A 15,610-nucleotide genomic window follows, 5' to 3' on the forward strand; every position below is an offset into this window, starting at 1 on the left:
TTTTAATGAATATTTAATTATTAGTGGAATAAATTTTAACGAAATGACAGTATTTAACTGATATTCTGTCAGTTCCTTACAACATCCTATGCAGGAATTGATTTTTTAAAGATTGTTTCAACATGCTAAGAATTTGCTTTGACGACGCAAAATAAATAAATCACAACTGTTTTTACAGTATTTGTTTTAATATTACATGTAACATGGCAACTAGAATTAAACATAAAACGTTAGGAAATAAAAACAAATAGAGAGCTTTTAGAGTATGACTATAAGTATTAAGTATTTGTTTTTAAATATAACTATGAACTAAGAATTTATTACTAGTATTTTTAAGTAAACATATAATGTTTATTTTAGAATGATTACTTCAGCATGGCTTGATTGTTTCATCTTAAATTAAAACTGAATTTTATTATTAAGGGGACACGGGATCTTGAAATCATAAAATCTTCAAAAAAAATTTTTTTTGTTAAAAATGTAAAGATAGTCAGCCTGAATCACGTGTTGTTCAAATTTTTTCGATACGATGATTTTTTATGATCTTATAGCTATTTTTCTGAAAAGTGGGCGTGGCACTTTTGACGTTCCATAAGCTGTCTGTTTACATTGTAGTTATCAAGCTTATTTTGATTTTTTTTATGTTCAAATCAATATTTCTATAAAATATTTTTTAATTAGTATAATGTGACACTGTTTGGCAACGCCAAATTAACTTTAACCGTACTTTTGTTTAACCGTACAATTGTGGGCACTTTGAATTCAAATGTATGAAATTTTCTAGCATGTTATCGAAATTCTGCAATATGCNAAAAATGGGAATTTTTAACGATCGAATTTTGTATGCGAAAACAAACTACAGTTTATTTTGCAAAAAAGTACTCTTCTACATTCAACGTTTGTTTACAAAATACAAGAATATTGCTGATTTTGAGTTAAGTATCGATTATAGATAGAAAGATAATTTTTAAAAAAAATAGGAAAAATGTTTGTTTTTTTTCACTCGAACATCAAGTATGAGCCACTTTCAAAAGAGATATCTTAGTAAAATAAGTTTAATAAAGTTTTAGCTTGTAAGATTTAGAATAAGATTGTTAATAAGTATTACTATAGGAATTTTAAAAAATGACGGAAATAAAGTACTTTTAACTTTTTTCATTAAAATATTATTTCGTCATGAGCATTTGACGATACAGCAATCTTTGAGCAAAGTTTCGCTAATTTTGAGAATCATTTCATCACGTGATTTATGACGAAACGTTAACTATCAAACATATGACGAAAATGCTTCCTCAACTCGAAACCTCATCATAGTGCATTGTGGGAGGGAGATTGTAAACTAGAATGACGAAACCGGAATAAAGACTAGACTATCGTAAATAAAGAGACGAATTATTCCTTCCAGGCTGTCTGGTGGTCAAGGAGTTAGCATCCATACGAGAAAAGGCCGATATGGTTTGCATCATATCATACTGGGGCCCGAGTCCCGATTTGGGCAATGGTGTAGGTTATCTCTCTGTTATATTTGTCCTTCAAGTGTTGTGAAGCTTACATGGTGCCTACGTTAAAGTGATTATTTGAGAATTTAGATAAGTAAGCATTACAGGGCTTTTTTTTTGGAAAAAATGAAATGACAAAATATTTCTCAAATTTTGACGAAATTCGTTTTCTCGAAGACGTGACTATTGTTTACTTTTTTATTGTTTATGGTTGGCGGCGATATATTTTTTGAATTTTTTTCTTTTATGAATTTAATGTCCCAAATCTTCTTAATAGAATGTGCAGTAGCGACTCAAATTACTATAATAATAAATAACTATAATTATTCTTGCGACGGCAACTTAGAAGAGTAAAATTTAGTTTGTAGAATTTCTTCATATAAGCTATTTACTTGCACAATAAGTTATAATTTTAATATTATTCTTAATAAGAATTTTTTCGGAAAATGAATAATTAGTTAAGTGACTGGTAGAATTGAATATCTTATGTTGAAATTTATGTTTCTTTTTTATTTAAAGAAAAAAAATCAATAACTTCTACCGAAATGATGAAGAAAGTAGTTCTCATCTTCTTCAAAGTTCTCTTGTTTTTCTTCAAATAAAAAATGGAAGGAAAAAAAATCCAGATAATCAAATATTAAAGTCTCATTCTAAAAGCTTTTTTTAAAAAAAAAATTCTTCGGTGAAGTAAGTTAAGCTAAATTCGTTTTGGGGAAAATAATGAGATAGACGGCAGCTACTGACTTTTTACCTCGCTATTTTTTTATTTTATTTTTGTTGGGAAGTATTCTAAAATTTATTATTTGCAAAGAGCGAATATGTTTTTATTTAAATTTAGAATAAAGCGCATATTGAAGATATCTTTATAGCGTTTGTGTAAGAAATAGAATAGTCTTTCATCTATAAACAAATGTTGGTAGTTAAATTTTGTTTCCACCATGGTAACTAAAACCTTTTTTGATATTCAAATAGGATTTTTTCTTTTTTACTTTTGTTTGAAAATTGAATATTTGATTTAGCTAGTCAAAATTTCGTCTTCAGATGCAGGCTGTTTAATGTATGACATTGAATAATGCATCGAATAATGCAATTGGGCAGAAATGAGATGTTGAAAGCTCCCGGAGAAAAAAAAACTATGGTCACAACTACCAGATAAGGTAAAATTTGCCGTGTTTATGACTCTATGGGAACACTAAAATGCTCGGTCATTCTTTCCTTACCGAAGTGCTTTGGAAATTTTGGTAAATTTAGAAAGGAATTATGGTTTTATAATATGTGATACAATTTGTTAATTTTTACCTTGTTGCTTTAGCATAAAAGTCGTTTATTTACTTTTCACTTTTGTACGTTTTACTAAATGTGTGCTAATAAGAATAATTTTTAAAACCAGAATTTCCGGAAAACTTATACCATATCAGCAGAAATTTCCAAATGTATGCTTCAGATACCATATATTTTGAGTTTATTAACTACAATTTACTTTTTTTTATACCAGAACTTAATGTCATTACTATATACAACGGTAATTTTATAAGAACTTAAAATTGTTGTACTACTATATTTAATACTTGATATTAATGTTTCGTAAATTCAATGGTGTATCTAGTGTTTTTAAGAATGACTCTAAAAACAAAATCAGAAAAAATAGAGAAATAAAAATGATTTTGTAATGAGGTTGGCTTGAGTGAAAACGACAGTAAAAATTTCTTTTGAATTTAATTTTTCTTCTTTTTGGTTGCAGGCAAAAAAATGGTGTCATCAAACTTTGCATTTAGCGAATTGCATTGTATTTAGATAAAAAAAATAATCTGTTTTATTTACAAAAAAAATTTGAGATTCTAACAATCATTATACTTGCAGGGATAATGGTATATAAGGAACAAAGAACATTAGTTTTTTGCCACCTATGATAAAAAGAAAATATAACTTTTTTATTTCTCCTCCATGCCGTGTCACGCAAGTAGCAAGTATTATGATTGGAGAGTGTGTGCGCATATATATATATATANATATATATATACATTAAAATTTTTGCATATAAAAAGATATTTGTTATCAGTGTAATATTAGTTATTAGTAGTGTAATATATATATATATATATCAACCAACATAAACATGTTGGTTTCGTCTTCAGACTGTACTATGTTTTTACTGCAAATGGCGGTTATTTTAAAAACATTATTTTAGAATTTTTCATTTAACCGCCCCATCTGTGGAGGTTATTCATTTGTTTCAAAACTTGGTGAGAAAATACCAAGGTTCCAAAGCAATTCTGTAAACCATATAATTCTATTTTAATGCTTTCGTCTTTGATTGATTTTTTATACTGTCGGTCTATTTGAAGGAGCTCTAAGAGATGTATAAAACAGGAAGTAATTTTTTAATCAAATTTTAAATAATAGTTTTCTTTTATTCGAGAAAATTACATTAATTTCAAGATGCTGAATAGACGAGTGGTAGAAAAAAGAATTAATCGATTTGATTCTTACGAAAACAAATTGGAATGAGCATTTCAGTTTAAAAAAAGCTACAGCAAAATAAGTTCACCGAAGAAAACAACAACAGCAACAGCGGAAATTCGAGACTAAATTACTTTTCAAATGAATCAATATATGTGCCTTTTTTTAAAAAAACGAAAACAAATCAACATTTTAGAGGTTTTTCTTCATTTATCAAGTAAATGAATAAGTATAAGAAACTGTTTTCAGATTCTCGTAAGAGCGTGAAATGAAATTGTTTCGAATTTAACGGTAATAGTTCCCACGATAGCTTAAAATAAATTTTAAATAAATTGAACTTCCATTTTATGTGATAAAGCGGGTTTTATTGCTTCCGAGAAAATTTTTATTCTGTTCGTTAAAAACAATTGAAAAATGATTGTTTTGCTTTTTTTTTAATTCATTGGGACTCGATTGTTCAGTTAACGTTGTGAGGAAACCTAAAACTCTGTCATTAAAATTTAAAAGATACTGGAACTTTAAAAAATTGCTGCAATGGTGATTTCTTATTTTTTGTAATATTGCATTCTTTATTTTACATGAATATGAATGAATGAATGAATATGAATTTGTTACTCCTTTTAAACGAAGGATCCGTCCCCTCAATACTTTAAATATATAAATGTTTACCCATATACAATTAAATATGGTGAGATGGTAATTGCGTAGTTGTGGCTTTTTGGTTAAATTAAAATATTGAAATATGATCCTCCGTTATCTTTGAAAAAACCAGTCTTTTGGCAGTTAATAGAACGTCAAGTTGGGGGTGAACGCAACGATGTGTTCAGCTTAAATTAGTGTTATGGATTCATAGATTTCACCAATTTGAAGCCACGTTCAAGAAATAAAGGCAGGACATGCCTAATTTTTATTTCCTATTACCAACTGAACTTTAAAGTTTATTTTCTCAAATTCCTAAAAATGTCACTCAGAATATTCTTTCCTCACAGCTCTTTAATAAAATATAGTCTGCTTTAATCGAGATAGCTCATCCATTGAAACCATCCTCGTTGCAGTAGCCTTGGCTCCTTAGGAATTAGCCAAATTATAGTTAACCAAATTGTTGTTATAAAATCCACGTGGCACAGCAAGTTGTTTTCTCATTTTAGTGTGATAAGTGAACCATCTTATTCGTGTATCGATTACGGTCTCATAGATTGGTGTCTTGAAATTTAGTAATTTACCATGTTCTTTTTCTCCTGTAAGAATTTCACTTCAAAAAATATTCAGGACAGTTCCCATCAAGATGTATAAGATCTCGTCAACTATATCCCATACAAATTCTTTAACTAAACACATTCATCAATTGCTTTGAAAATTCTGCAATTTTTTTTACTTAAACTTAACATTTATGGCAAAAATCAAGGTGTAGCTTTTACGCGTTCCCCTAAGGCTTTCTAGAATGCCAGCTAAAAAATTCGCTGTTTTTCATGAGTCACAGTTATTCCGTCATCAACAACTCCTAAAAATAAAAATAAAAAGATTCTTCCTCAAAAAATACTTGATTTCAATTGCAATGAATCTCGAATTTCCCCAGACATGAGGATGAATCCTTCACCTGGGAGGTCATCAGAGAGTGAAAGTCGCAATCACATGTCCTTGATCCAGGAAAGCATCGCTCAAATGACGTGATGCGATCATTATACAGTCACGCAATTGTTGACGGAATAGGAGTTGGTGCTTATTTTATTCGATGAATCACCATTCGTATGTCGGGGAACTGGGGTTGCGATTTCAACTAGTTTTTTAAGTATATAAGATACAGTTACTCGTTTAGCAATCTACTTAACACAATCTTTCTCTTGTTTATTCCCAATATTTGAAGTTTGTTGAGTTGATAAAAAAAACAACATAATCTTGGCATATAACTCTGAATACAGTTTCGAATATAGATTTTTATTTAGTATATGGGTAAAGATGATTCTGTTTCCCTTCATATGCTCAGAAACATATTAATAAATTACTATCTAATTCTAAATATATTTACTATTTAATTCGAAATATATTTAATTCTGTTAATTTCGATTCACAATTTGCAGTTGCCATAGTTATTAAAGTCGTTTCCATCAATAAGATGAGAGAATATTAGAACAGAAATAAAATAGATTAGGAAGCGTTAATTTATTTGAAGTATTGCGCTTAAAGGGCATCGTCTGACTGAAAGTTATTGCGGTCTCTGTAGAATCCTAAATGGAGATAAGTTCATTTGGAGAGTGGTCTATGAAAATCTTGTTTAAGAACTGTCGACTAAAAACATCAATAGTTAGTTCATAGAAGATGAAATTAGGATGTTGTCTGACTAGCGACATACCATATTATGTCAATAAACTAATTCAATTTTTTTCTTATCTAAAGGCTGAATTTATTTATGAGAAACTAATGATTGTTAACTAGTTAGATATGTTAAATATTTATTGGCAATTTGACTACTCAATGAAATCCGAGTCAACATGTTGTTTTCGAGTGCAATTGGATTAGTTTAAAAATTTTATATTATAAAAATGTTAAGCTATTCAAAATTTTTATTGTTTGAATAATAAAAATTTTGTTGTCCTTTAACCTGTCTTTCTCAAATGGCTATTATTAAATTTAATTTTTATAGTTGAATGGTTGAAAATTTTCATAGTTGAATGGTTTTGAATTATTGATGTTACAAAGGGGAATTTCACCTTAAGCTCAAGACAGTCGAAACTGTTTAAAATTTATTAGAATCCCAAGTTATTTTTTTCTAACATTTTAATGTTGGAATGTTTTGAATAGCTGAAGGTTGCAAATCTGAATTTTGATTTAAGCTCTTACAGTCAAGTTTACTTTAAAATTTTATTTACTTAAAATTTATTAGAGTCTTAAGTTTCCTTTTACTAAAGTTTTTATTGTTTAACAGTTATGCATTAATGAAAATTGAGAAGGGGAATTTCGTCTTAAGCTCTCACAAAAGAGACTACATACACATTTTCTATTTTCAAAACAAGAGAATATTTGTATCTGTGTTAAATGCAAAACTATTTACAAATGCAAATTTAAGGCTTTATTAGTCTGGAAAAGGTAATCTTGACTTTTGAAAACGTGGCTTTAGAATTTCCTTTTTCCTCCCTTAACTTAACCTTTGAAATTTATTATTTTTCTTATGCTTTTACGGCTTGTAAGGTGTCCCGCCTTTTTCTTTCAAAGGATTCTTTAGCACATTTTACAAAACACCCTTGCATCGGCATGCGGTCAAATTGCCACCTGAGCGAATGTTTTGAATAGTCTATGCAATTAAATAGTAAAGTTTTGCTCTCTAAATAGTTTTTTCTCCCTTCCAAGTTACGTTTGAGGTCGTTGAGGTGGAATTGGCAAAATATTTATGTTTTTCTAAGGGATTTTTGACCTTTCTAACATCGGAAATACTTAATCTTTATCAATTCAAAAAGGAAACTAATGTCTCTGCTAAAGTCATGAAAAGAATAATTCTATTTTTGTCTTCCACCTAAAAAAGTACTGTTCACCTATTAGCTTCACTGATTGATCAGTAATATATATTGATATATATATTTAAAATTATTTTAGTAGGATAAAATGTGTACCGAAATTCTTTTCTATTTTCGCTAACTATTATTTCAGTTCAAAAATTTTGGTATCGAAGTAATCTGAATTAATGGATGAGTATAATTTCACTCGTTATTTTAATTTTTTTTTAACCTTTTAATGATGATATATTATTAATTTTTCTTCTTATTCAGGTAAATAGTTATTACATTTCATTTTACATCATTATAGTCACTGTCGTTGAACATCCTCGAGCCACATCAGATCTGAAGCTTTGCAATTTTGAACTAAACTCAAGAGAAAAAGAAAATTCTAGATCTATTGGGATTCTAGATCTATCCAGAAAACTTAAATTTGTTTCCTATCATGCAAATTCTTATCATGCAATATTTTTCAATAAACTTCCACAGTGATAGCCTGATTTAAAGTTGATATTAACCCATGATCCCTCTAACACTGGGAGTATTTTATGACAGCACTGTGGTTAGTATGAGCCTAGAACAGCATTAAACACAACCAGCCATCACCGGAATCCAAGAGTCGTCTAATCGAGAGACGTCCCTTGAGCAATTCCTATTTCTGATACGTATTTTTGGCGATGTTTTGTCCGCGTTAAGGATGCCAGACATGGCAGTTATCTTTTCGAGCTTTTTTCCACGATTGGCAAACTGCATTACATATCATAGAGTACACTATCAGCAGTATAAAATGATCCGAAGAGCAGTTTAAGTTATCGAAAAATTTGTATCAAAATTCCTCACGATAAAAATAAATAGAACAAAGTGTTTAATAATTTCTATATAATCTATTACACTTATTGATTAAAGTGAACTCACTCCATTAAACTTATTAATCGTCTAACATGGTTGTACGTTATTTATTTATGAGATTGCGTGATAGTTTATTAAATTAAAACAAAAGTTGGCACATTTAGTTTCTTTCATTTAATGAATTTCCAAAATTAACTTCAGCAAGTAAGTTTACCATGACCGAACAAGGTTTTATTTAAATCATAATAATCAGTTACTTCTGCTCAAAACAAACCGAAATTTTTTTCTTTTTTTAATACTTGTATTTAAGGATCGTAACCTGAATTAACGTCATGTGTTAATGCATTCACCCAGCGTTCTCCTACTGGCTTACTGAATCTTGAAGAATAGTTGAAATTCGGTGTTGGATTGTTCGATACTGTTACTCCGTGAATGTTTCGTTTGTTTTCAGACCAATAAGTTATAGTCGGATCAAGATACAATGAATATTCAAAAGTAGGTCTGAGGCCAGCATCAGGATCAAATCCAGGTACATCAAAATGCTCGTGGGTGGTGGAAAGGTAATTGGGTGGAGATGCTGGACGGAACTCCTGCTGAGCTATATCTCGACTGATCTTTTCGAACAGATATCGTTCCATTAGTTGGCGTTTCTTTCCAACTTCTGGAGGTGGAAGCTTGGGTGGTGCCTAAGAAGGAAAGAGTTATTGATATTATTTCATGTAATTCACTGCTAAAAAGTAAAATTGATGAATAAATCAATCAGATGAATGAAAATTAACCCATGCTATCAAAGTTTGTCCAAATTTTATCAAAATATTTTTTTATCTGAAAAAAAAAAGCAGAAGCAAAGCATATGACACCACATAGCCCTTAAATGGTGTCTTTACAGTTTTATTGCTGATTATTTTTCAAATTATCAGTAGTACCAACTCTAAAAATGATGATAAGGTATACCTTGTGCTGTATATTTGAATAACACGAAACAGTTTTGAGTACAATCATTTTTGCTCTTTTTGTACCTTTATTTGTACTTTATTTAACTTATTTTTATTTATTCAATACCAACTATATTGGAAGATATTGATGAAACGAAAATACTTTTTATACATGAAAATAAATACAAATTCTGAACTCATTTGAACTCATAGAGTAAAAACACACGGCAAGCAATATTTCAGTTACATGCAAAGTAATTTCCGATAAGTAAATAGATACAAGTCAAGCATTTAATTTCTTATGCGTAAAACCTTTATGAAAGAAGGAAACCTTCTAAGTTATTTGACATATCGTCTCTAGTTAGATTCGATTAAATGTAAAAAAAAAAAGAAAATACATCGAAGACATCTTATTTGTCTAGATAGCATTATTTAAAGTTGTCCATTTCTACTTGGTCAGCTATAGATACACTTTAGTTTCTTTAGTTTAAAATCGAAGGATTAACCAAACGTTAGGTAATGAGTGTTTAGAAACTATTTAGATAATGAGAGGTCAGAAAACCTTGCTATTTTATGCTGATCAAAGTTGATGTATAATTGGCTGATTCATTGACAACATATTCGCCATTAAAGCATTAAATCGCCAAGCTTCGTCTCGTACCCAGCAAATGGATAAGTACTCAAGATAATAAGTTGAACCATCCACTCATGATGAAACACAGTAGGCTGTACGAAAGCAAAACTTGCAATTGGTGAGATGATACATGCTCGTTTAGAGACTATCACATTCTATAGGGTGATTCCATGGACTGATTTCCTTCTAAATTCAAAGGAATTTTTACATTATTGTATTTTGAAGTTATATTCATAAATGAGCTTATTTTAAATTTGTCACGTATCCCGAATTTATTGAAATCACGAATTTTGAACTCTTTTATGCAATTCATTTGCAAGAATTCCATTCCGCTTTGCAAAAGAAAAACAATGTAAACTGCATCACGGTAAATTTCGAGAAAAATGACTTGACAACTATTTTCTTTCTATTGCTAATGCTATGAACACTGAAATAGAATTTCTAGAACCTGATAAAACAAAATTTACTTTTGAAATCTCACTCTTTGAAAAAAAGTCTTTTGCAATAAGTAGCTTATCATATAAAAATGCCAAATATATAAAAATTTCACTTTTGAATAGTTCGTCGCTTGCGTTGATTTTTCTTTTGCACGACAGTATTATAAATCCATGTCTTTTTCCGATAAATTTTTCGGTAGTTATTTATCATTTTTTCAGCCATGGTTTTGTAAGTTTAAAATTTCGTATTTGAGTAATCATTTTATTTTGTGATTCCTAATATACTAATACCATTGTTAATATATGTCGTTTTCGTGCCAGTCATCGATCCTTTTGTTCAGCCGTCTACTTGTTTTTTAAATTCCGATATTTTAATAAAGTTATCGTGCTCGAATCGCGACGATTCTATATTATATCTCCGCCGTTTTCCGATATTTTTTTTCGGCCCTTCGGTTCTCCGAATTCTGATATTTTAAATTTGATATTAGGACACCTGAATTTCGAGTTAGAGTAATCACTTTCGGACGCGCTTTATTCACGACTATTTCATTGTTTATCAGCATTTTTTCGAGCATTTTATTGATACCTATTAATCATTTGTTTGGATCATTTCCGCATGGTTTTTGAATTCTGATAACTGTAATACAATGTTTTGCTAGAAGCCATTTCCGAATTTGAGGCATGAATTTCAACACACTCGGTTCGTCTGTCACGAATGCGTTGTAAATTAACGTCAATTTCTAATCGTTTATTTTTTTTTGGCCGTTATTTATTGCTTTTTTAAACTTCAATAGTCTCATGATTAGTTTTCATGCGAAACACCCGTTTGTCAACAGCATTTTTTTTCTTAGATAGTCACCTTTTTACAAGATAAGTGCTATTTATCTTAGAATAGTTGCTTTTTAGCTCTTTTTTGTCTGAAATAGTAGCCATAGTTGCTTCCTTCTGATTTTAGCAAATAGTACATTTTAGCACTGAGACCTGCATTTCAAATCAACAGGCACCAAAATGCTTTAAAGAGTATCGCAATAACTATATTTTTTTTTGAACTTTGAGTTACACATCTGCGCTTGCTAGCAAGTGTGCTTGTATTGTAAGAAAAAGTTTTGTGGGCAAGATACCAAAGCAGTGTTACAAACTTAATTTTATTCTGTTAAAAAACCATTTTAAGCGTTGAAACTTTTCTTATATATGAAATTTGTTTATTTTATCGGAAGTTGTGATAATTTCATACTACATACGTCTATATGTGAAAACTTTCCATTTGTCTAAATTCTCTGGTGATCGAAAAGGTACTTTATCAGAAATAATTTCATACTACATACGTCTATATGTGAAAACTTTCCATTTGTCTAAGTTCTCTGGTGATCGAAAAGGTACTTTATCAGAAATAATTTCATACTACATACGTCTATATGCGAAAACTTTCCATTTGTTGAAGTTCTCTGGTGATCGAAAAGGTACTTTATCGGAAATAATTTCATACTACATGCGTCTATATGTGAAAACTTTCCATTTGTCAAAGTTTCCTGATGATCGAGAATGCACTTAATTAAAAAAGCTAAATGAAAAACAAAAAAATAGAAACTAGAAACATCTTAATTAGTGAAGCTGCGTTATTAAGGAAACTAAATTAAGAGGAAACTTATTACGTTGCCAAAATATTAATGTTGCTGTTAAATCCGCCAAAGAAATATTGTAAAGGAAGTGCCACAATAAATTTTATGATGTATTTTATAGAAATTTTTAGGAAAATCATATTCATTAAGAATTTTATAAGTTTACGATTCTTGTATCAAGTATGCATTACTAAACCAGCATGTTCATCTAAATATACGTTTTAATAATTCATAAACCAGCTTCAAACAGTTAATAAACTAGCATTTATATAAGGTTAATACAATTGTGCCGTTATTTTTGATAGCCGAATATGTCCTTTTTAAACAAAAAAGTCGCTTATTTATTTTTTCGGTGACCTTAATAATAAATGTTGCAGTTTCATTTTCATGCAATTATAGTGCTAAGAACTTCACCCAACTTAATTAAACTTAGGCAATACATTTAAATTAATTTAAACTCTTACTCTTAAAAATCTCCGACTTATGCCACTTTCCATATTGACTAACTCCACTTTCAAAAATATCGGTGCAGTTAATAGAAATATTTATAACGCAATTACATTCCTTCAACAAAACAAACATATAATTTATGAAATTTTAAAACTTTTACCTTAAAATCAGCACGATGAGTTGTTATCAAAATTTCTTTATTGAAACAATCCTTCTTGCTTGAAATCGGTGGCCCTAATAAATCTTTTTGGCCTCGTCGTAATTGATATGCCACATTATCTGAAGATAATTTATAAGTCATGTTTTGTTTGGTTAAAATTCTTTTGCATTCACAATATTAATCTTACTGAAACTTCATTCTTTTATGCTAATAAATTTTGTGACGAAACTTAAGCCAGAAAAATCAAGGAATAATGATATAAAATTAAGTATCTAGTATTCCTGCTGGAGATCAGTATAAATAAAACTTGGTCGTCATGGTTACCGTCATTGATTCTTCAAGAAATTCGAAGCTATGCAATCGATAAGGATTTTTTTTTTTTTATCGCTATCGGTTAAGAAGATGTCTCTCAAAAAAATTTTTCCTTCTGAATAATGATTTGTTTGAAAGAAAATGGCATTCTAGCATACAACGTGATAAATCATTTAGGAAAATATGCTTCAATTTTTTAATTGTATTTTTAAAATACTTTTGTGAAAATATAAATTTAAATTCTTTAACCTTTGCAATTTGAAGTAATATATTACTATTTATTGGTATAAGGTATATAACAAGGATTTTTTTTTCATCCGAAATTCACAATTTTAAGAATGTAAAACGTTGTCTTTGTGGCCGTACAATTACCAAAAACTTTTTTTTAGAAAATTTGAAAAATATTTAGGTTTTCCGAAAGGGATCTAAAGTTTTATTTCCTGTAAGCATAAATATGAAACAAATTTTAGTTTTCTGGTTCAAAAATGTAAAATAACAGCGAAAAAAAAGATAATTTTTTATGTTTTACGGTATTTATAGCAAAACTAATTTTCAAAACAAATACACATGGTTTCTAATTGCACTCCACTCTTCATGTTAAATTATTTAAAGGGTGGGTGTAATTAAAAATGCCATGTATAGATTCAAATGCACTGTAAAAAAGGATTTTTCAAAATATAGCAAAAATGTGTCAAAATAGCTCTGAAACAAATATAGTCGAATTTGAAAACCTATGTACTCATGAGTGACATGCTCAAAATTGAAACACCATATACTCATTTTTGAGTAAAATGGATCGTTAAAAAACTGTACATCATCAAATGCGACAAAGTTAAACCTTTATTAGTTTATAGCGATCAAATATTAGAAGAGAAAATTTAATTAGATAAAAGTTTAGTGCACTTGCCTTCATTTCAAATTTATTTCACGAATAAAGAATGTCTTCAGATTTGTAACTTTGCTACCCTGACGCCATCTTTAGTTTCAAATTACTACATCCATTTTAAATTTATTTCATATTTTTAAACCTAAGCATTTGTATTTTAATATTATCAAAAGATCGGTTGCAGGCATGAATTTCCATTAATATTAAAAGCTTGTCCCGCCGCGAAAATTTAATTCTTAATACATTGTCCCTTAAATCGATAATGTTTTATCTTTATATCCCTGTATACAGATAAGTATTAGCAATTTAAACAGCCAAGGAAATCGCAAACTAATCAGTGCACAATTTATACATTAGTGGTTCTTAAACTTCAATTTGACTGCTTATGGGGCTCGTATAGCCATTACCAAGGACTTGCTATACAGTTTTGACACTAACCTTTAGTACCCAATCTATTCGCTTTATTTTTTAATAGATCTTTAATAAATATCCTGTATGGACAAGATTTTCGGTATACATTGTTACTTAACTAGTTTCTAACGCAATAATTTTTTTCAAATTTTTTTTACCTGCAAATACAAAATAATAGAATTAATGTAATTAAACAATAATTCATTCAAATTTTTTTCCAACTGCATGTACAAAATAATAAAATCAACGTAATTAAAATTAAATAATCACAATTTTTGTTCAATTGCAAGTATAAAATAATAAAATTAACGTAAATAAACAATAATTCATTTATATTTTTTTCAACTGAAAGTGCAAAATAATAAGCTGCGGGTTCGAGCATAGGCTGCGAGTTCGAATCCCGCTCTGGGCATGGATGTTTCTCTCTCTCTTTGTGCTGTCCTCTGTTGTGTGTGTGTATGATGTGTGAATGTGGCCCACCCTATAAACGGGTTTGTGGCAGTATGGCGTGGGCAATGTTGCTCTCCTCCGTGACTTTGGTTCACAGGTGCCCACTGGGTAACGCGAAATGAGCAACAATTCTGGCATAGTATAGGCAAAGATTAAAATTCAGTGCCTGCCAATGGAGAAAAAAAAAGGTTGAAAATTGGTAAAAATTCAATTGACGATAAATTTTTCTGAGGCCAATGAAAAAGCAATTTAAACATGTATTGGCTTCAGGTACATAGCTCCATTTGTAATTGAAGCTCGTTAGCCAAGAAGGAATTAAAATTCAGATTGAAGATAAACTGAAATGACGACTCATTGGGCCGATAATATGCTGATAAATTCCTTATGCCAATAATATGGCAAAAAAGCTGTTCTTGCACTGTATAGGAAATGATTGCGAGGGAGAGAGCTGTGAATCAGGTTTTGGAACTCTAGTTAATCGGAACGAGATAAGAATTTCTATTAATATTAAATTCTTTATGACGGTAAAAGGACAATAAATTACCCTTTAAGAGCAAACGATTGAGAATTCCAAGAACAGAACTCCAAGGGAAATCTGAATGCTCTAGCTCAGTGGTTCCCAACCTTTTGTGAACCATCGCCCCCCTCTTGGGGTTGGCTGACACATATCGCCCCTTTCTCTTTTTGCTAAAAAAACCATTCATTGTTGCTTGTGAGCAACCAAACACTGAAAATATGCTATGTTATTTGATTTTAATTTAAATTGTAATGCAAATAAGGAGGCACATTTACCCTATTATTTTTATTAATTAAAAAAAATTGTACAACTTTTTTTTTCAAAAAGAAGTGATATTTAAAATGGAATAATCAAAACAAAAGTACATTTTTTTAAATTCATATTTTAATGTAATCAAGAAAAAGTTAAAACGTTAACAACTAAAATTTGAGAAAAAAAATGAAGAGGGAGAAAGTACATTTTTACCACTTCAATGACTGCCCTGTGCTTGGTGTATTTCAAGT

General features: G+C 29.7%; 2 protein-coding genes across 4 annotated transcripts in view; one reads left to right on the top strand and one right to left on the bottom strand.

Annotated features, from left to right (window-relative positions):
• LOC107448788 (uncharacterized) overlaps positions 1-15,610 on the top strand; it is a 155,542-nt gene that overhangs the window by 42,801 nt on the left and 97,131 nt on the right. The gene's annotated exons all lie outside the window — the stretch shown is intronic.
• On the bottom strand, positions 7,704-14,174 carry LOC107448790 (uncharacterized). The gene is made up of 2 exons (XM_016064126.3): positions 12,532-14,174; positions 7,704-8,982 (listed from the first exon to the last, which is right to left on the bottom strand). The coding sequence occupies exons 1-2, from the start codon at positions 12,670-12,672 to the stop codon at positions 8,602-8,604; spliced, it is 522 nt and encodes a 173-aa protein (XP_015919612.1). The 5' UTR covers positions 12,673-14,174; the 3' UTR covers positions 7,704-8,601.

This window comes from Parasteatoda tepidariorum, chromosome 7 (assembly GCF_043381705.1).
Source record: "Parasteatoda tepidariorum isolate YZ-2023 chromosome 7, CAS_Ptep_4.0, whole genome shotgun sequence".
NCBI lineage: Eukaryota > Metazoa > Arthropoda > Arachnida > Araneae > Theridiidae > Parasteatoda > Parasteatoda tepidariorum.

Excerpts from the sequence above, each read along its gene's own strand:
- LOC107448790 (XM_016064126.3), bottom strand. The coding sequence starts at position 12,672 with ATGACTTATAAATTATCTTCAGATAATGTGGCATATCAATTACGACGA. Across the intron at positions 8,983-12,531 it reads CTCATCGTGCTGATTTTAAG|GCACCACCCAAGCTTCCACC; the intron begins GTAAAAGTTTTA and ends TTTCCTTCTTAG.